Below are 21,285 nucleotides of genomic sequence, written 5' to 3' on the forward strand. Positions count from 1 at the left end.
GAAACTTTCCCCTCTCTTTATCATGCTAGAAGCCATATCATGTATCACTCCTGTATGATCTGGTCACCCCCCATAGATATCAAAAGGATAGTGCACACCACTTCTAACCAAATTTTCAGTGGAGCTTACTTCTCGAAACTCTTCTTAGAATTACGGCCTCACAGTGAATTCGTAGGGATTTTAAAACGTCTTTCTCTAGCATCATATTTAGAAACATCCACAGCTCTTCCTTGGGTAATAGCTGCATAAATGGCACCACCGTGTGGTAAAAAAATGATTACCAGGGATTCAGTACATTATCAGCCTGGTACATTCAGTATGGTACCTTATCTTTTGCTTCAAGCAGTAGAAACTTGATTGTTATCATCATCTGTGCATGACACATGTAAAACGGGGGATATGGAATGTCTACTTTAAAAACTATTTTTTTAGGGGAAAAAATCTTAGAAGTTTGAAATTTGGAGGAGTGGGGAGAGGAGACAGCCTCACCATGGGTGTGTTGTTTATTTTATAGGTTTCAGCTGAACCACTTCAACCGTGCTCCTCTGCAGATCATAGCACCTTCGGCGATCAGATGGGTCTTGCCTTAGATATAAATTTTGAAATGATTTATATTGGAAAATATAAAGGAAAAGCAACAGGTTGTGCCAGAGTAAGTTTAATGCTACTGATCCATGGCGGTCAGGAGCTTTTCCATAAAGCTCTTGAACTTGCCTTTCTTGAACAACAGCCTTCCCTCATTCTGAGCCAGAAACTAGGGGCAGAAAGCATCAGAATAATTTTTTGAATATAGCACTGGAGTCTGCTATCCAAAGGGGGAAAAGTGAAAAGATTCCACTGAGCTTCCAATATGTGCCTAAGCAGCTCTTTGGCTCATGAGCTTTGTCTCTGGCCAGCACCCAGTCTGCAATTGCAAGTATGTATGTCCTGCTGAGATGTAGTGAGATGTAGACATGCTAAAAAGAAAAGGTGCAAAACTGCAGCCTAAGTGTTATACAGTAGCTTGCTGCATTGTATGATATGCAATCTTATTTTGAAAGTCCCTCAGTTTAAAAAAGGGCTTGTGGCACGAAGTGGGGATGCTTCTATTTACCTTAAAAATAAGCTACTTTCTTAAAAATAAGTTTATTAAATGTTCACCTTTTGAGTAGAACATTCTGTGAGGTGAATGCACTTAAGACTGCCAGGCAAGTGTTAATTTTAGATTCAAAATTTGCAAGATAAAGTTTGGTCAAAACACTCACTTTTTTACTTTCCTCTGATTTAATTTCTAATATATTAGCAGAATGTGTTTCCAATCAGTTCTGTTGAAAATACTTTTTATCTCTCTCTGTTTTCTTTTAAGTTTACCGTCAGCTACATTCAGATCCCATTTGAAGGTAAGGCTCTATGACAGGCATCCCCAAACTGCGGCCCTCCAGATGTTTTGGCCTACAACTCCCATGATCCCTAGCTAACAGGACCAGTGGTCAGGGAAGATGGGAATTCTAGTCCAAAACATCTGGAGGGCCGAAGTTTGAGGATGCCTGCTCTATGATATTTTATTGCCGTTGGGTCACCCATTTATATAAATAACAGTTATGTTTAGAAGATTGAAGTATGCTATGTTTTTACAGTGTTGCATGTCACAGTTCCCTCTTATTTAGACCAGGAGTGAGGACAAGAGCTCATAATATGAGGAAAGGGAAGTGAGACTGTGAAGCACAGCCTTTTTGATAACGCCCCCCGGTCACCAATTAACCACAAACTGACATGGTGGGAGACCCAGGGGCTGCCCCTTCCCAGCCTGTGGACGATGAACAGCGTTCAGAGTTACAATATGCTGGGACAGAGTGGCAGAGTTCAGAGGAGGAGGCTCGCCCAGCAATCTCTCTTGCGGAGAGATGATTCTTCAAGAGAAGATTGGAGTCTTGTCCCCCTGGAAGAAGTTCCTGACTTCAGGTCAGAAATTCCTACAGACATAGGGATTCTTGCAAGTAGTTAAGCTTTCTCTGTCTCTGCTTAGCAGCTAGGCAGGCCAGCAGAGGAACTTGTTGTAACGACTTCACAGCTCCCATGCAGTCTTGGAACTTAGTGAAAATCTTGGACTCCTGAACTTTGGCCCTTCCTGTTGGCCTCTATTGTTGCTGTTCCTTTGCCTTGCAGAAACACCTGGACTAGATTCTGCTCTTTGTTGACCACTGAATTTGTACTGTTAGACTGCTGTGATAAATGTTCACTTTATTACTTACAAGTAAACACACCAGTGGTTTAGTCTTGGGTAGGAGCCAGGGCATTGCCTATTGCTAAAAATAATAATAAAGCCTAAAAAAACCCTCAACTTTTTCAGAAGTGTCTAATATTTACATGTATTGGGGCAGGATGGCAATTTTTAATACAATTCACAATTCCAGCAAAAAGAGTACAGTAGTAGGGTATCCCAGGTTCAGTCTCTGACATCTCCAGTTTTAAAAGAATGATAGCAAACAACTGTAAGAACTCTGCCCTAAATACCCTTGTAAACTGCTTCCAGTCAGAATAGACAGTACTGAATTAAATGGACAAAGAAATTGACCTGGTATAAGTCAGTGTCCCTTCAATTTCACATAATATGCTGTTTTGGAAAGAAGTGTTGACTGCTAGAGATAATGAGTCAAGCTTAGGATATCTGATATACTAGAAGTGTGGCAAGTTTTGGATGAATGGCTGTTCACATTTTTCAGAAATGATTTCATGTTCTTGAGAATCATGGTTTTGCATCTTGCTTAGTGATTATTTTCTTGAAAAATGGTAATGTGATTTTTCCTTGAAAAATGGTAATGTGGGTTGCTGGTGCAAGTCAATCCTGTATATCATCTTGTGTATTTCAAATTCTGTTCCCTGCAGTGGCTCATAAGAAGATTGAACTGTCAGTGGATTCCGTGCACTTAAGAAAGTTTGGGCTGTGGATGAATAAAGATTCTTCAACTTCGAGGAGCTGCAATACCATTTTTCTTTGGCTGTCATCGGATTATGTGGAGCAGATTGAAAAGCAAATTGGAACACTTATATTAAACAAGCAAGGTAGTTGGGAAATAATTAAATAATTTGATTCATACCCGGAAATGGAGGGAGAGAGCTGGAGACTCCTTGTGGCTCGTGAGCCCGAAGAGGACGTTTTTGAGAGCAGAGAAGGGACGAGGCGCAGTGGGGCTTTGTTCGGCTGCTCAGACTCCCCGTCTAATACCTGATGTGCATGGTGGCGCAGCAGCCGCTGCCATCGCTTTTCTGCGCAGGCTCCAGCCGGTCCCAGAGCTTCTATTCCAGTTGTGGATATCTTTGGTACTGTACAGTATTTTTGATCTGGATTGGAGAGCCGCAGAGAGGGCATTTAAATGGCGCTTAGGGAGTGCTTTTCACTTAACACTTGCGGAGCACCGGAACGTAACCCCCAAATAAGTGGGGAGTCACCTGCAGGCAGCTTCCAGTGTGAACCAGGTCCTCCCTGGGAGCAAAGAGTCATGCTGAAGTGCACAGCCCCGACCTTGACGCCCCTACTCCCACTTCCCATCCGTGTAAGCTACAGTGTTGGGAGAGCAACCCTACCAGCACCACCGAGCACCAAGTTCAGTAGGTGGCAACTGATGGCAACCAGCTGTAGTGCCCTATTTGTGGATGGCCGCCCAGCAGTCACCCTCGTGCATCAGGCTGACGTATTTTTATGCTCTCAGAGCTTCTTAAATATCACTTGGTTGCTCTTCTTTTTCACCTGCAATGCTTTTATGTCCTGTTTGCTTCTATATTTTCAATTTTCTACTTTTTGTTCTGTTCTTAATTTTTGTTGTTGTTTCCCACACCGAGAGCAGTATTAAACAAATGAATAAGCAAAGAAAGAAAATATTCTAAATCTACTGTTTCAGTGGAAGATAACAGTTTAAAGAGACATCACAATATGTTGTCATGTTTGCACTTCTGTTTGTAAGCTGCTTTGGTCGGCTCATTTTTGTGAAGAGGGAAAGTGGGCACACCTTTAAATTAATTAGATTTTTGTCTAATAGACTTGTTTTGTATTATTTCTGCTCTGCCTTCTGCCTAGGCTACTGACTGGATTGCATAGATAAGTGAATAATAGCAGCTCCATAGTACTTATTATAAGTCACTGCTAACACATTGCTTTTTCATTTCTTACAGCTAAGAATGCTGAGTTTATTTTTATTAAGCTGCCTCAGCTGCTTACAGAAGATGATCAGGTCATACTGAAAAAAATAATTGTGGAAGTGAGGAAGAAGAATGCCTCTCCAGACCTCTGTGACTCCTTACAGTGGCAGGACGCTTTTCTGTTTCTTAAAGATATCCCAAAGGAAGAAAACGCCTTCCTTGATCATTGCTATGAGTCATACCAGCAGCACTTACAGAAGGACAGCACTTCAGTTCTGGTGGAACCACCCCCTCGGGTAAATCAGTTATTCTCAAATAAATTATTTGGATACAGGTAGGTAGCCGTGTTGGCCTTACTCCAGTTATTTGGAGTAAGTAGACTTACCAGAGCTGGTAAGGAAAAGATGAGTTTCCTGGAGGGAACACTGCATTTAAAGTGAAGAACCTTTACCATTGATTTTAACACTTTCCAGTGGTGTAGCTGTGTTAGTCCTCTGCAGTAGAAACAACAGAATCTTGCGGCACCGTAAAGTGGAATCCATAGACGCTTGAGAAGACATCATCATCCTCTCCTCCCCACTGCAGCCTCATGCATGCCCCCCCCCCCAAAAAAATCACAGAATTGTTGAGTTGGAAGGGACCCTCAGGACCATCTAGTCCAACACTGCAGTGCAGGAATCCAGGCCCAAACAGAGCTCATCTGAGGCCCTGGGAAGGAGCCTTGTTAAGAGTAAAGTTATAAACCCAAACAAAAAAGCAGCCAGTCCCTGGTGGAGCCCCCCCCCCCTGCCAGCTGGGTGATCCCTCAGAGGCCCAGGGCAAGTGTACCTGACTGCTGGACCCCTCCCTCTGCACGGCCCTATAGGAATCTCCACTAGATCATATAGAATTGTCATATATTGTTACATATTATGAAGCCTTTACGATTGCTATAAGGCCTTTAACCCTCCCCTGCCCTTCTATACCTAGGCACCCATATATCTTCAGAGCACCAGTTCAGAGCTCCTGCTGTGATTAGACACATTCTGTACACAATCAGTTTAGAGTCAGGGTTGTTGCCATCCAGCATACCTTGTACGTTCTTCCGTAATTGCACTGTTTTGTTGATGTTGCCTTGACAAAACAACAGACCTGACTGTGTTACCTCTCTACAGATTTCCTTCTAGGCCAGGCATGTCAAACATGCGGCCCTCCAGATGTTTTGGACTACAATTCCCATCTTCCCCAACCACTGGTCCTGCTAGCTAGGGATCATGGGAGTTGTAGGCCAAAACATCTGGAGGGCCGCATGTTTGACATGCCTGTTCTAGGCAGAATCTACCAAACTTTCTCATTAGCCATTCCTTTGAGCTGCAGGTGCTTCATTGCGTCCCTCGTCTTTTCTCTACTCCCCCTGCTCATTTGTCCTCCCATTTGCTCTGTCACTTCCCTAGCCCTGTTCTCTCAGGCATTCGCACACCAACTCACTTCCTTCTCCCCTATAGTGCCAGGCTTCTTTTCCTGTCCCCAATTCAGGCGCTTGCATAGACAGCTTCTTTCGTTCACTCCCTTGCTCTGTTAGTCCTTCCTCCCTTGCCTGCCCCCTCCCTTGCCACTCTCCCTCCCTTGCCTGCCCAGGATGCCACCAGCACCTCCTTTGCCACCAGCCACTGTTTATCTTCCAGCTACTTGGGTATCTTCTCAGCCACTTTTGCACTTCTGGGTTGCCAAGCTTTGTGGTTATGTGTTCTTCTCATCTCCAGCAATTCCCTATATGAGCAATGGTCACTTCCCCTCTCTATTTTACCATTCACTTCTCTATTGTGCAAAATGTGAGGGTCTCACTGGCCTTGAGGCATTAATATTTTTCAGAATTATAGGATTAGTTCCTGAGTCTAGAGCTGATTTGAAGAGAGAGTCCTCATTCTTGCTTGTTGGCAATTCAGGGGTTCCCCTATGTGGAGTTCACCATAATCAAAGTGAGATAAACTTCCATGACTCCTTGACTTCAGCTCCTAGAGACCAATACCTGTATCATCCGCCCTGCCTCCCTGTTGCAGACCAGCTTCTGCTTCCAGTATCAGGAGAGAGGGAGCATGGGTTAGATTTCTCAGCTGGTCATTGCAGCAGCCAAATAAAATTTCACATTGACCAGGAGCAGGGGAAGTTAGTGTAACTTGGTGTGGTGTACTCACATAATTAACTGGTCCCAAGATATTATTGAGAGAAATGTATGCAATAAAAGTATTTTTATGGATTATATCATTTGTTTAGAGGTGGCATATTCCAGTCAAATGAGATATCTGAACGTAGGTTTCATTTGAATGTGATGCTGGGCACAAGAACTGCCAACTATGCTTTTATCTCTAACATGGACTCTTTGTCCCCAGGCATGTCTTTAGAGACCAGGTTTTCCATGGTACAAAGTACCCACAGCTTCTATGCAAGCTGCTTGGGGCCCAAACACTTGGCAGTTCATCCCTGTGTTCCTCTGTTCCATTTTCTGTAAATTGATGGTGATAACCATCTCCATTGGGTGGCTGGTCAAGGCATCAACCTTTATAAAACATTCCCAAGAGGAAGTGCCATGTAAAGGCAAGAAACTGTATCCTTATGGGGTTTCTCAGTCTTTGTGTAAAAAATGTGTTTGACTGGAATCAGCTTTTATGTAACAAGTAGGCACTTTGACAGCAGCCATTAGTTTAGAACAGGCACCCCCAAACTGCGGCCCTCCAGCTCTTTTGGCCTACAACTCCCATGATCCCTAGCTAACAGGACCAGTGGTCAAGGAAGATGGGAATTGTAGTCCAAAACATCTGGAGGGCCAAAGTTTGGGGATGCCTGGTTTAGAACCTGTCCCTTGAATATGTATTTAATGGAACATATTCTAACTCTGTCTGATATTGCTCTTGTAATAATTCTATGTTGAATATACCGGTACTTCAATAGGAATATGGTAACATTTCAAGGTGCTGAAGAAGAAGGACTTTTCTGTGTAGAAGTTGTCCCTGTACACAGGAGAAACAGTTTTCTAAGGAGATTTCTATTCTGAATTGACGATTTCCTGTATCTTACATGCCAAATAACAGATTTAATGAGGGGGTGGGGATGAGAAAGTGTATTTTAAGTTGCCATATGTGATTTCTTGAAGTCAACTTTAAAGTTTCAGCTTGCAACTTTCTTATCCTTATTGGAGCCTTTAACAAAGACAAAGAAAGATGATTTTGCCTTTCTCTCTGGCAGGAATCAAAACCAAGCCTCAACAAGCCCAGTTACGTGCTACTGCAGAAGCCAAATAATGGTCAATATTCCTTTTCCATCACTTCGGTGCAGAAGAATGAGTGGAAAGAGTTGCGAGTGACTGGACCCGTTCGGAAGTATGTATGGTGGTTACATTGTACTGACATGTCCAGAAGTAAATTATATAGGGAAACACCCACTGGTTTCATTAGTTGTTAAGAGTTACCTTGAAAGACTGAAATGAAATACATTGCAGAAATATAAAGTTGTTGATAAAAATGTGTTTCTTCATTTGTCATTCTAGCTCCAAACCAGCAAAGCATTGTTGTTAGAAAGAAACAAAGCAGGAGATAAATGAAAGTCTTAATGCAGTTTGATTTTTGGTTAGCATGGCATGCTGAGTCAGCAGTGGCTTAGCATGAATACATGGGCTCCCAGAGAGGAGATCGTGGCTGCTATGCTCCTGTGCCCTGTTGCCGTGGTGCTGCTGTGAGCTAAGCTGTGGTTTGGCTGAGCAGGCCGTCCAAACCTTTGTTCATGGTTTTATCCCCAGACAAAGCATGAGGTATAGCCAAAATTTGGTCTATGGCTAAGCACAGGGGTCCACAAACTAAGGCCCGGGGGCCGGATGCGGCCCAATCACCTTCTAAATCTGGCCCACGGACAGTCCGGGAATCAGCATGTTTTTACATGAGTAGAATGTGTCCTTTTATTTAAAATGCATCTCTGGGTTATTTGTGGAGCATAGGAATTCGTTCATATTTTTTTTTCAAAATATAGTCCGGCCCCCCACAAGGTCTGAGGGACAGTGGACCGGCCCCCTGCTGAAAAAGTTTGGGGACCCTTGGCTTAGCACATGCTATGTTATGGCTTAGCTTAGTGTTACTTGTGAACAGAGCCATTTATCTCTTGTCCGCCTTTACATATAAATGATAAAACAGCTTGTTCTACTCTCCTTTCATTCGTTATAACTTAATAAAAACTAGATTTGCTTTTTATTCATGTATCAGAAGGTATTTAATGTCTCTTTTGCTTTCCAGCTTGATTGTTTACCCTCCCCCACCTGCCAAAGGGGGGCTGGGTGTCACAAGAGAAGATTTGGAGTGTTTAGAGTATGGAGAATTCCTCAATGATGTGATCATTGACTTTTACCTTAAGTAAGTGTAGTAGAGTAAAATAAGTATAGTATATAATATGTTCCACTCTGGTTACGTGGTGCTAACACCTGTGGGGAGACTCATTTTCACCCTTGCCTTTGTACGTGAATGAATACAAGATAAATTTCCACATGCATAATATTTGCACATATTTTGCATTTTTGGTAGGTATCTGTTGTTGGAAAAAGCCCCCAAAGAACTTGCTGAGCGGTCCCATATATTTAGCAGCTTCTTCTATAAGTGCCTGACAAGGACAGAGGCAAGCACTGAAGAAAACCCAAATCTTTCGTAAGTTATCTTTCAGTGTTTTTTGATCTGCCTTGCTGTCACATCCTTCTGGAAAAAGGAGTTTCCTAATACCTGGGGTGGGCCAGCTAATACTCTGTAATGGATTTGCCTATCTTGCATATTAAGGATCAATATGAACAATTTATATCCTCCTTTGCTGGATTTGGAGGGACTGAAGAAAATGCTTCCTCTGGTTCTGACAGACAGAATTAACTGGTTTGTTGTCCACACAGAATAGCACAAAGAAGACACGGAAGAGTAAAAAGATGGACTCGACATGTAAACATTTTTAGCAAAGACTACATTTTTGTGCCTGTGAATGAAGAGTAAGTTTGCTGCATTAATTGAAATCTAAGTATTTTCTCAACTTGTAACTTCAATTGCAGAACATTTAGCTTGTATTTATACGCTGCACACCCAAAGAGTTGCCTGTGTATATAGAAGCCTATATCTGTTTAGTTTTCAAACTGATAAGCACTCAGGTGCCCAAGTTTGCTATTAGGGGGAATTATGATGTTGCTTACAGATTTAAAAAAGAAATGGTCTACATTCTTGGTGTATGTGCAGTTGATATTTAGAGTTTTGGTAGGTGTTTATAAAAGTGAATATAAAAGCCTGAAATTGTTAAATGTCTGCATGCATCCTCTATTGTAATTTAATTTTTATTTAGGAATATGCAGGAAAGAGGGAAGCACTCTTTTGATTGTATTGAGCATAGTTGTTATCAGATCTTAATGGATATCACAGTGGGGAAAGGCATTCTTAGTCCCATTCCCCCCCCTCTCTTCTTTTAGAGTATCGGATACTGACGTTCTCTTCCTTTCCAGGTCTCATTGGTACATTGCACTTATTTGCTTCCCTTGGCTGGAAGAAGTTGTATATGAGGATTGCCCAGATCAAGGTTCACTGCAGTCATCCTCCCAGCAATCTTCATGTCAGCCAGAAATTAAACATGACACTGTTAGAACAGAAACAGTTTTGGTCTTTAATGATACCAGGAGTGATAAAGAGCAGCCAGACTTAAATAGCAACCTACAGCCCAAAGGTAATGTTTTAAGAACATGATGATACAGTATATGGTTTAGAAATATAATTATATACAAACCTCTTGGACAAATGAATTTGCAGGTAAGTTAATTGGCTCCAGAGAACAATTTGTAGACTACTTACCCATGCAAGAATCAGTTTATTGACTTAAGAGTACACCAGTGCTCTATGAATCACTTACTGATAAAATTATCTCTGAATGGCAACACAAGGCGTACAGTCTAAGCATTTGCTCACCAATGCTGCGGTAATAGAAGTAGCTCTGAAAAAATGTTTCATTTTAACTGAGCGCTTGAGTTAATGCAGTGGAAGTGTCCGTAACCAGCTGGGAAAGATGAAATAATATTCTTTTACGTATTATTCTGTCACTGAGAATTACCTTGCTGCAGAAGATTTGCTTCAGTTTATGACAAGGACTTTTGAAGATATTGTCAAGATTCTCAACAGTAGAATTCAGATCAAAATAGGCAATGAAAGCTATACCAGAATTTTCAGTACCTATAAGCAAATTTTTAGAGTTGTTGGCTAACAGACAGAGCTCCAAATCAGGAAGTTTAACCCTTTTCTCTGCCATAAACTCTCTAGAGCAGTGGTTCCCAAATTTCCCTTGTGAACCACTTGAAAATTGCTGAGGGTCTTGGAAGACCACTTAATGGTTTTCCACCTGTTGTAGCAATTCTAACGCACTGCATTAGATGCTGTATTATTTTTTAAATTGTCATTTTATTGCCATATTCTCCATATAGTTTCTCAGGTAGTGCATCTCAAGTATAGGATTACATTCTGATAAATGAGTTAAATTGTTTTTATGGGTGGCTCGTGTGTGTGTGTGTCGTTGTTGCTTTTATCATGGTTGCTTTTATCATCTAGCATTCTTGTAACACACACACACACAAAATTCTCATTCATGCCTCACGTTTTCATGCATGCCACACATTTTCAGTATAAGCCCCCCTCGTCCAGTGTCATTCTTTTTTTAAAACTATATTTTGTTGTCTTTGTCAGATAATGTTCAGCAGGCAACTGTGTCCCCAGGATTGGATCACAAAGCTCTCAAAGTAAGTGACTTTGGCCATGTTTGGATGATCATATCTTAGCTTAAGAAGCTGTGATGTAAATGAGCCTTTTGCTCACACCTGCAGCCCCCTCCTTTCTTGGCAGGAAGCTTACAGTTAACTGTGGTTTGGAAAGGCAGGATATACATTGATTAAACTGAACAAGAAGTGCTTTTGTTTAACTGCTAATATATTGGGTAAGGATCATAATTGCTTATTTGGTCTTGCTTCTTCTGATCATAGTTTGTGAATGTGTTTTTCAGAGCTCCTCAAGCACTTCTAAAATTAAGAAAATTTGCAAAAGGTAGGCATTTACATTTGTGATAATAGTACAATATGGGGCCATATTTACTTTTTCTACACATACTATTAATAGTCATTAGCTTTTCCTAGTGTTATGAAACTATTTTATTGAAATTTCCCCTGAAATTCATAAAACAAGCGTTGATTCTTTGTGTAATGGAAAATGAACATAATTTTTCTTTTGTATAGGCCATGTATCCTCATCTTAGATTCCCTAAAGGCAAGTTCTGTGCAGAATACAGTTCAGGTCTTGAGAGAGTAAGTAATGCTGTGTTTCATTTGATTCTGCTTTTTAACGCATAATTGTGTTTAAAGTGATATTGATCTAAGTCTGTTTTTATTGTATATACTGTGGGCAACCTGGTGCTCTTTATTTTGAAGGAAGGATGTGGTATTAAAAGGTATGTAATATAGAGTGTTGATCTAATATTTTAGTATGTTCATTTCTATTTCTTATAGCCTTACTCTTCTAGATCCCTACAACCGAATCGATGTATGTTTGCATGTAATTTTGCTTTGTAAATCAAGACGAGAGATTGCATGTTTTGAACATTTTAAGTTGAACATTTCAACTGAAAATTACATTGCCAATAAGCAGCAGTGGAGAGCCAACAAAATCTGCTCCAGAACCAACACTGAGTAGACCCAAAGACCCAGAATATCACATAATAAATAGTGTGCTAGCTTTCAAGTTCCATCAAGCCAGATGGAAAGGTGGGCAGGAAGCTCATGGAGTCTGATAACAAATAGGATCCATCTTAAGACCATGGCCAGATGTAGACTCCATGGCTTCAATTTCAGTCAGGTTTTTTTCCTCTCTGCCCCCTACATAGCTCTGTTTGCCATCTAACCTAAAGAAGAGTTCTGGAGAACTCAATCGCTTGCATACTATCTTGTGCTCCTTTATTTAGTTAGACCTAATACAGTTACTACCCGAATATTAAAATCAGTGTGACTCAAATTAACGATGGTTAGCTTTCCACGTTGACAAGAGGATATAAATGCAGCTAACTTAGGCTACAACTTACCTGGAAGTAATTCCCATTGGAACCTTAAGTTTAGGGCTTACTTTAGCGTAGACATGTTTAGGATTGCAGTCTTAACCTGAATCCACCCACCGTATCTTTCTCTGTTTTTATTTCAGATATCTAGAAGCAGAGTGCGAAGCAAAACGCACATTTCGTGTGTTCGACAAATCAACAATGGTGGATTTCTGTCCGAGAGTCCCCAAGCAGAATAACAATAGCGACTGTGGAGTATATTTACTCCAATATGTGGAAACTTTCTTCCAGGTGCAAAGCATTTCAGTGTTCCTTTGGGATGCTGTTTTAAATTTTCTGGATAAAACTCTCAAATTCTTCCTACCATAGGCAACTTGAGGATTGGGGAGGCCGATTTGATAGCTTCCAGTGCCTGCTTGGGGTGGGGGGTGGGGAGTGTTTTCATTCTTAGGTATTTTTGTTTCTGCTTCTGGATTTACTTTATGTTCAGTATCTGGTGCAGGATGACCTATCTACTACTTGGTAGTAATGATTTATTCTGCTTGCAGGTGGATTTAACCTTTGATTAAATTTGCAAACAACATAAGTTTATTCCTGTTCCAGGAATATGTGTGGGGTTATGTGATTTCCCGTCTCTGTGTAGGGGACTCTGATTATTCTGAATCCCCTTCCTGGTCTGCAGTTCTGTCATTCTATGAGAACGCTCTGAGTGAGCAACCCTTTTCATTTATTCATCTTACTTTAAATACTTACCTGTGTGGATATGGATATAGATTCCAAAAGGATCCAAAGAGGCTTAAGAATTAAAAAAACAGTAAAAAAAATTAACGTATTTTAGCGTCATAACACTAAAACAACAACAAAAGGAAATCAAGGAAATAATCAGCACAGGCCTTTGCACCCAAGTTTTTATTAGTTTCATATTACAATAAGAGGACAAGGCTTCGGGAATCTTAAGAGGTAGAGCATAAACAGAACATTAAGTATCCATAATGTTTAGCAGTAGTTGGATGGGTGTGGACATCCCACCCCATGACCTACCAATCTGGGCTTGAGCCAGGCAAAGGCAAACTCAGTACTCCAGATGTTTTTGGGACTACAACTCCCATCATCCCTAGCTAACAGGACCAGTGGTCAGGGATGATGGGAGTTGTAGTCCCAAAACATCTGGAGGGCTGAGTTTGCTTATGCCTGTTCTAGGCAGCTACTGGAAGCGCAGTTCTATTCAACATTGTGCAACAGTTCTCGGAACAGCAACAATACACAAACTCATTCCACACACACTTTTTCTTTTTCCCCCTCCAACTCATTGACAACGTATGTTTGTTTTAATTATAGTTTGTTTAATACGAAATGAAAAGTGGGATTCTTTGCCAGGAGAGCAGGATATTTTGTGTCTTTATGTCTTTTTAAATTAATGTAACACTACCCTTTTCTCTCTCTCTCATAATCATCAGAATCCTATTGTTAACTTTGATCTTCCAATGCACTTGGAGCGGTGGTTCCCTCGCCAGATGGTGAGAAGCAAGCGGGAAGAAATTAGAGACTTAGTCTTGCAGCTTCACTTGCAGCAGCAGAGTGGCACCAAAAGCTAGCCTGAATTTCCTTCCAATTTTGCAAAAGAACTTTGTCCCAGACGTACTGGAAATCCGATCGGCAGCATTTGTGCTTCCATTCTTGCAGAGAAGAAAAACTGCAGATAAAATTCATTGTGAGAAAATGGAACTGCATAATAGCAATTATGTAACTTAAAGTAAATATTTGTGACACCGACCAATTTTATTTGGAATATAGAAGCAGCATAACTGGAATGTGCTGCAGAGATGGGGAAACATTTTAGCCCTAAGGGGTTCATTCCTGGTTTCCAGATACATCTGGAACTGTGTGAAATTACATGAAAGGGATACATTAACATCCCATTTTAGGTAGGGATTCTTCCCATGCGATGTCTTAAAGTCATAGTGTGTGCTTTTGCAGACATCTCTCCCATGTCAAAAATGGTATTGTTGAACAGATGTTTATTCTGGTTACTTTGAATAGGACACAAATGCTACTGGTCTCTGTGTTTTTTTGGATTCTGACATACCTTGCTCTTTCTTAGGAGTCGACATGCCTAAAACCTTGCTCTGTTACATTTTTGGAATTCAAGAGTGGAATGTAAAACCATTCCTGAAATTTAGAAAGAGGTGCTCATTTTTTCCTGTGTCTGACTTGATCACTTAAACCAGATTCAGAGCTGTAATCGTTCTCTGCTGTGCAGCAGTTAAAACGAATGCTATGAATACTATGTATTTCACTATTTAATAATATAAGGCCATATGGTCTTCGCTGTACTGGATACAGTTGTAGCTTACATCTGACAGGGGCATCACCCTGGCAAGAGTTGTTTTAGTGTTTCAGTAATCGTATTTGTTTGTGGGGAGTGGGGAGAGAAATGTGATTGTTCATCACTTTGGCTAAAATCCTATTTTCACTTAGGGTGAAGCCCATGTAGCATGAGCAGGCATTTGCTTGTGCAAAGGGGCTTCTCCTTCTTCTGCTTCCCCAGCCGCCCACTCTGTGATTCTGTGACAGAATTTGTGGTATGTGAGTGGCAGGAACTGAAGGAGAAGATAAACCATTGCACAATCAGGTGGGCACCATTGGTTGTCACCCTTACCTGCAAGTTAAGTCCCACCGAACATAATGGGACCTAGAACCAGGTAAGCATGCGGAGGGTTACGTTGTGAGTAATGTAACCAAATTTTATGGAAGGGGAAACGCCTGGTTTTAAAACAGGCACTGTTTTACTCAAAAGACTCAGTTATTCCAGAGACATGGCATACTTTGAAAAGCCGAATGCTTGTGATTCCGCCAAGTACCTCTACAAAAGCTAATCATGCAAGAGGTTCAGCTGAAGTAAAAGTCTCTGTGTTGCATTGTCATACATTTAAATCGGGATTGAACATGTATTTGATAAGCTACAAGCACTGACTGAAAAAAAATGTAGCTCTTTTTTTCAGCAAAGATGTGAGTTTTCTCACAGGCATGCTTCTGCCATAATTCATAACAGAAGGGAAAAGATACCTGTTAGAGAAGGGGTTTTATTTTTATTTTAGTACCCAGTAGGTAAATGAGTATACCATTACTGTGTTTGAAAAGTGTATTTAAAACAACAGCTACCCAGAACTCCTATATTATAAACTAGAACCACCACTAATGACTTGGGACAAACAAAACAAAGCCCCGGAAACTTGAAGTGAAAATTTCTTTTAAGCACAGAAATACTTGTTTCTTGCATTGACTACTGAAATTGTAATGGCTAGAAAGTTCAAATACTTTTGAAGACTCACGTCGCATACCCTTTTTTTCTGCATGAGATAACCGGGGGGTGGGGGGCAGACTACATACACTGCCTGTTTTGAACATGGCAAGGTTGTGTATTTTGCTCTGATTACATGTATTGGAAATTCTGTTTCAAAATATCTGGATCACAGCAAAATAGACATTTGATGTTGCCCTCAAATATACATTTTCTGTATGCACATAGTAGTTATCTTTTAAAAAAAAAGTACGTGTGAAGTGTGGCACTGAGCCAAAACAAGTGTCACAGAAAGAAGAAAAGGTTCCTTAGAAGTTACTTTGCTACGGTGGTACCTAGCAGGGGCACTTGACATATATTTCTTTGCCTATAGCTGTTATAATTGGATTTTCTGCTCACATTTCTGTTTAAAATACTCCCATGTCCTTTGCCATTCAAATGTGAATCGTCTTGGTGTAACTTTCATGGGGCTTACGTGTTTCGTGTTCAGCCGGATCTTCATTCTTTCTCATATGAGCTCCACACTGTCTTTCTCTCGTGTATTATTGACTTGCTTCATATCAATGAGAATATCAGAGGAAAGAAGAACCATCTCAGCCCTAGTATATATACAATACAAGGTGATAAAGCTTGCGGGGCCATCTCCCCCAGCATGGAGATCTAAAGCATCTCAGTAAGAACCCAGCAGCAATAAATGCCTCCAAACTTATTTATTAATTAAGAATGGTCACATTGTTTATACTGAATGGCATATTGGAGTGGATGGGTGTTTAATTATTATAAATTGTAATGTCCGTTTTAAGTTTCTTCCATAAAATTACCTGCCTGTTTTGGATCTTGAGTTCATTTGTATGTTTGTTTTTCAAATTAAAAGAAACAGCAACTTTGTTAGAACAAATTTGTTTGTTGCATTTTTTTACCCTTCCATTCGCTCAGCATCATATACAGTACATGGTTCCCTACCTCCTCTCTTATCTTCACAACAATCCTGTGAGGTAATAATTTGGCCAGCTTCACATGACTAAACCTGGGTGTCCCTAGCTGTCCAGTTGTTTGTCTCGTGAGACTATGGAAGAGTGTGCCTTCAGGGATGAAGTCAAACTGTTGGAGAGTTACAGCGCCTGCTGTGGCTGTTGAGACCAATACAAGAGAGGCATGCTTTGTTACAGCTGGGGCAGATGAAGGCGTGCGGTTGTGCTGATGCATGTCTGTTGTTGTTGTTTAGTCGTTTAGTCGTGTCCGACTCTTCGTGACCCCATGGACCAGACCATGCCAGGCACTCCTGTCTTCCACTGCCTCCCACAGTTTGGTCAAACTCATGCTTGTAGCTTCGAGAACACTGTCCAACCATCTTGTCCTCTGTCGTCTGTCGTCCCCTTCTCCTAGTGCCCTCCATCTTTCCCAACATCAGGGTCTTTTCCAAGGATTCTTCTCTTCTCATGAGGTGGCCAAAGTATTGGAGCCTCAGCTTCACGATCTGTCCTTCCAGGGAGCACTCAGGGCTGATTTCCTTAAGAATGGATAGGTTTGATCTTCTTGCAGTCCATGGGACTCTAGATGCATGTCTACCAAGACATTATACCATATTGGCCACATATCTTACATGCACACAATTAAGGGTTTTTTCAGTTTTAGTTTTAAGTTCAGTTTGCCCCATTTTCCACATCAGTATGCAAACTAAAGTTTTGCATGCAATTGTCTATAAGGATTGTATAGCTAAAAAAGCCAATGCAATTATGGGCTGCATCAATAGGAGTATAGCATCTAGATCAAGGGAAGTAATAGTACCACCACTGTATTCTGCTCTGGTCAGACCTCACCTGGAGTACTGTGTCCAGTTCTGGGCACCACAGTTCTAGAAGGATACTGACAAGCTGGAACGTGTCCAGAAGAGGGCAACCAAAATGGCCAAAGGCCTGGAAACGATGCCTTATGAGGAACGGCTTAGGGAGCTGGGTATGTTTAGCCTGGAGAAGAGAAGGTTAAGGGGTGATATGATAGCCATGTTCAAATATATAAAAGGATGTCATATAGAGGAGGGAGAAAGGTTGTTTTCTGCTGCTCCAGAGAAGCGGACACGGAGCAATGGATTCACACTACAAGAAAGAAGATTCCACCTGAACATTAGGAAGAACTTCTGACAGTAAGAGCTGTTCGGCAGTGGAATTTGCTACCAAGGAGTGTGGTGGAGTCTCCTTTGGAGGTCTTTAAGCAGAGGCTTGACAGGCATATGTCAAGAATGCTTTGATGGTGTTTCCTGCTTGGCAGGGGGTTGGACTGGATGGCCCTTGTGGTCTCTTCCAACTCTATGATTGTATGGACAGATTTCCAGGTGGGAATCTTTCCTAGCCTTATCTGGAAATGTCAGGGGAATTGAACTGGGGATCTTTTCCTTGCAAATCATTGCGTTATGGCCCTTACCCAAAATCATTCAATGTCCTAAAGGCTACAAGCTGATGATAAGAAGTGTACAGCCTCTAGTTTAGGAGCCCTTGTGGAGAGTATATTAAATAGGTGTTTTCTGTGTAGGATACAGATGTTTATTTGCTACTCGGTTTTTGTTGTTTTTGTTACAACACATTCAGCCTCTGCCTTCATGGCTAACCAGTGCTAGAGAGCTGTGCCAATGCCTTTCCTGTAACAAAATGCAGAGTTTGGGCAATATAAAGGCTGGGCTTTCTCTCCAACTTGGGATGTCTTTTGTGCTTATAGTTCCAGAGTGTGAATTTGGTGGGAGGTATTCTAGGTCACGAATAGCCAACACATTGCCTTCCTAATGTTGGACTAGTGAGTCCTCTTATCCCGTGACCACTGACAATTTTGATAGGCTGATGGGAGTGGGATTCCAACTCCATCTAAAATGCACCATGTTGGCTACTATTCTAGCTGGATCCAATGGGGATCCATAAGCATTACATTGTCTATCCCTGGTGTTGTGCAATTTAGTATGCTGTGTATTCTGTGTTCTAGTTATTTTTCATTTCTAGTACAGGTGGCAACCATTTTAGGCACATCCAATTGATATGCAGGCCTTTTGGGACCCGAAAGAGGGCACAACAGAAGTGGGCTGGGCCATACTTATACGTGCTCTGCTGACGCATGGAACCTTCTGCAAAATGGTTGCCGCTTGTATGCACAATATGTGCATGCATAAAATACATGTGTGTTTTTTGTTGGTGGTGCGATTATGCAAAATGGAAAGGATGAGAATCACTGTTACTACTACCTAATACAGCAACAATAATTTTATTATTTATATGTTGCCCACCTGACTGGGTTTCCCCAGCCACCCTGGGCAGCTCCCAACAAAATAATAAAAACTCAACAAGACCTCAAACATCAAAATCTTCCCAGTACAGGGCTGCCTTCAGACGTCTTCTAAAAGTCATATACGGTGGTGCCTCGCTTAACGAATGCCCTGCTTAATGAAATTTTCGAGCGGAGGTTGCCTTGCTAGACGAATTCGTTTTATGAAAAATTTGTCTAGAGAATCACGGTTTCCCATAGGAATGCATTGAAATTCAATTAATGCGTTCCTATGGGCAAAAAAATCAAAAAAAATCAATGCATTCCTATGGGATTTGCTAGATGAATTTTTCGTTATAAGAAAAGACCCGTGGAACAAATTAAATTCGTCTAGCGAGGTACCACTTGTAGTTGTTTATCTGATGGGAGGGTGTATTGTTTTTTCCCTGTCTCCTTAAAACGGGAGAAATTGCCAGGAAGAACAATAGACAGGACCTTGCATCAGCATACCTGAGGGCTGTCACACGGCTAAAATGGATCAGTTGTGGTCTCTTATGACAATAGCAAAAGCACCATCGAAAGAGAATCTCCAAGCAATGACCGTGATGCTAACAAGTTATTGTTTGGACAGCAAGCTGCTGCTGCTGTTCTTTTAAGACAGTCAATGAAAATTGTTCTTAATTAAGTGTGAAAGGTACTGTCCTTGTGTGGACTGCCAGTTAACGACATGACAAGCTCTGGTAAATCTGGCTTAGCTGGCCAGCTTAAAACTGAAAAATTATCTCTCTGGTCTATTGGCTAACATCAAGGAGCCTCTTCTTTGCCGCCTCTTGTGATTCCCAAAATGAAAATGGAATAATTTCTTTTAACAAGACCATTGTAGACATTTGGGACTCACTTTTGTTGCAGAAATCGTATCAATCCTTTTTTTTTTTAATCCAAGACAATTACCAGTGACACCAGACCTTCTCCAAGAACAGACTGTTCTGTTACTGGATGGTTAACACGTTCAGGTCAGCTAGCACTGCTAAAAAGGAACTTGGTTATTTTCCCTTTGCCTTTTAAAAAAAATTCCGAAAAAAATATGTGTGACTTTTCTTGGAAGATCTACTTAGGAGTCTGGATATTCATATTGATTGAAGGAGAATTTCAAGCATTTGCAGGTAAGAAAATACTCCTGTTTTCTGCTATCCTCTGAACTGTCTTTGAATCTTACGTTTACAAAAAAAATGTTTTAGAGTGAGAGAAAATCCAGGGTTACATGTATACAGAGTCAGACCAATTTCAACAAGGCTTGTAGCTGGAAATTAGTAATGGGCCATTATATGTCCACATCAAGCATATTTCACTGAAATATATACGTGCTGAGGTAATTGAAAAACTGAGTGTCTGTTTTGCATTAATGTTACTGTAGCAACTTTTGTCACAATAGGGCTTCACTCTACAATTGTTTCCCATTTCCCAGTTACTCCATACCATCTGCCTATAGATTTTCACCCAAGAGGCTGCTATATAGTCTTTTAAGTAGTTACAGTTATCTGCTCAATTTGATATCACATAGCACTTTTATGTGGTAGTCTATATTGGCTGTAGGGTGCTGTCTTTCATTTACTGGACTTTTCAACTGTTTAGCTAGCTCCCCCTATCTAATTTTCCAAGTTAAAATGATTATTCCTGCACTTGTAGAAGCAAGTCATTTGAGATGCATCACATGAATAAAAAAATGTGATTGGTTCCCAGATACAAAATTTAATACAACATGACTTGAACACATCAGCCGTCCACCTGATAATAACTCCTTTATGAAATCAGATACATAAATGGTGGCAGGTTCAATGTGTTTTTGTCTTTTGTCAGTCGTAGGATGTTGTAAACGGGTTTAAAATAAATAGCTGCAAGCCCTGTAACATGGAGTAATTCTGTCTTACAATGTGTGAGATGTGACACTTGATCACTGGTCTTCAACTGTTGGGTTGGGACCCACTTCAGAGTCACAGCCTGATCTAAGATGCCCCATTGGGTCAAAGCAGCTGTGCTACCAACTTACCAATATATAGTAAAGAAAAAAGAAAAAAGAAAGAAATGGCATGTTTGTATTAAAGGTGGGTCCTCCTGGGTATGCAATGATATAACATGTCTTTGCAATAGGGTAAAGCAGTTGCATTTGTGTCTTCCTGGTCCTTGTACAAGCAGAAATCCTTCTTTTCAACAGCATTCACTCAGTACAAACAATATAACCTTAAAATAAATTTGGGGGAATGTAGAAAGATAGTGAAGATAGCCTCCTTTGAAATATAGACCATTATTTGGTGGTGTCCATTATATTGGTGTGCCAAGCGAAAACAATAACGAACGAGTTAGATTTCTTTAGCTAGGCTTACACTGAAGATTTACTTTTTATTTGCAACCACCTTATAGTGACATAGTAAGAACAAGAGAATAATGGTGTGTGTTGGATAATTATTAAAATATAGCACCAAACGGGAAGGGCAGGAGCCAAAACCTTCTTTCTCTATTAGCACCTATGTTACCCGAATGAATACAGAAATAAG

The 21,285-nt window shown here is 40.8% G+C and overlaps 2 protein-coding genes across 8 annotated transcripts in view; both read left to right on the plus strand.

The window, feature by feature from the left end:
* Positions 1-16,385, plus strand: part of SENP7 (SUMO specific peptidase 7) — a 36,237-nt gene extending 19,852 nt beyond the window's left edge. For all 7 annotated transcript variants that reach the window (XM_035115145.3, XM_088668132.1, XM_060273714.2 and 4 more), the window contains 14 exons: positions 515-652; positions 1,346-1,379; positions 2,866-3,042; positions 4,150-4,412; positions 7,339-7,472; positions 8,376-8,492; positions 8,661-8,780; positions 9,014-9,106; positions 9,608-9,825; positions 10,833-10,885; positions 11,146-11,186; positions 11,375-11,443; positions 12,330-12,477; positions 13,644-16,385. In XM_035115145.3, the coding sequence (XP_034971036.3) occupies positions 515-652; positions 1,346-1,379; positions 2,866-3,042; positions 4,150-4,412; positions 7,339-7,472; positions 8,376-8,492; positions 8,661-8,780; positions 9,014-9,106; positions 9,608-9,825; positions 10,833-10,885; positions 11,146-11,186; positions 11,375-11,443; positions 12,330-12,477; positions 13,644-13,781 (1,743 nt within the window). In that variant the 3' untranslated portion in view covers positions 13,782-16,385. The remainder of the gene's footprint in view (positions 1-514; positions 653-1,345; positions 1,380-2,865; positions 3,043-4,149; positions 4,413-7,338; positions 7,473-8,375; positions 8,493-8,660; positions 8,781-9,013; positions 9,107-9,607; positions 9,826-10,832; positions 10,886-11,145; positions 11,187-11,374; positions 11,444-12,329; positions 12,478-13,643) is intronic.
* Positions 16,386-16,943: 558 nt separating this feature from the next.
* Positions 16,944-21,285, plus strand: part of IMPG2 (interphotoreceptor matrix proteoglycan 2) — a 64,874-nt gene continuing 60,532 nt past the window's right edge. The window contains exon 1 of the mRNA XM_088668136.1: positions 16,944-19,896. Coding sequence (XP_088524262.1) covers positions 19,818-19,896 — 79 coding nt within the window. The 5' untranslated portion in view covers positions 16,944-19,817. The remainder of the gene's footprint in view (positions 19,897-21,285) is intronic.

Source organism: Zootoca vivipara, chromosome 4 (assembly GCF_965207765.1).
Source record: "Zootoca vivipara chromosome 4, rZooViv2.hap1.1, whole genome shotgun sequence".
NCBI classification, from domain to species: domain Eukaryota; kingdom Metazoa; phylum Chordata; class Lepidosauria; order Squamata; family Lacertidae; genus Zootoca; species Zootoca vivipara.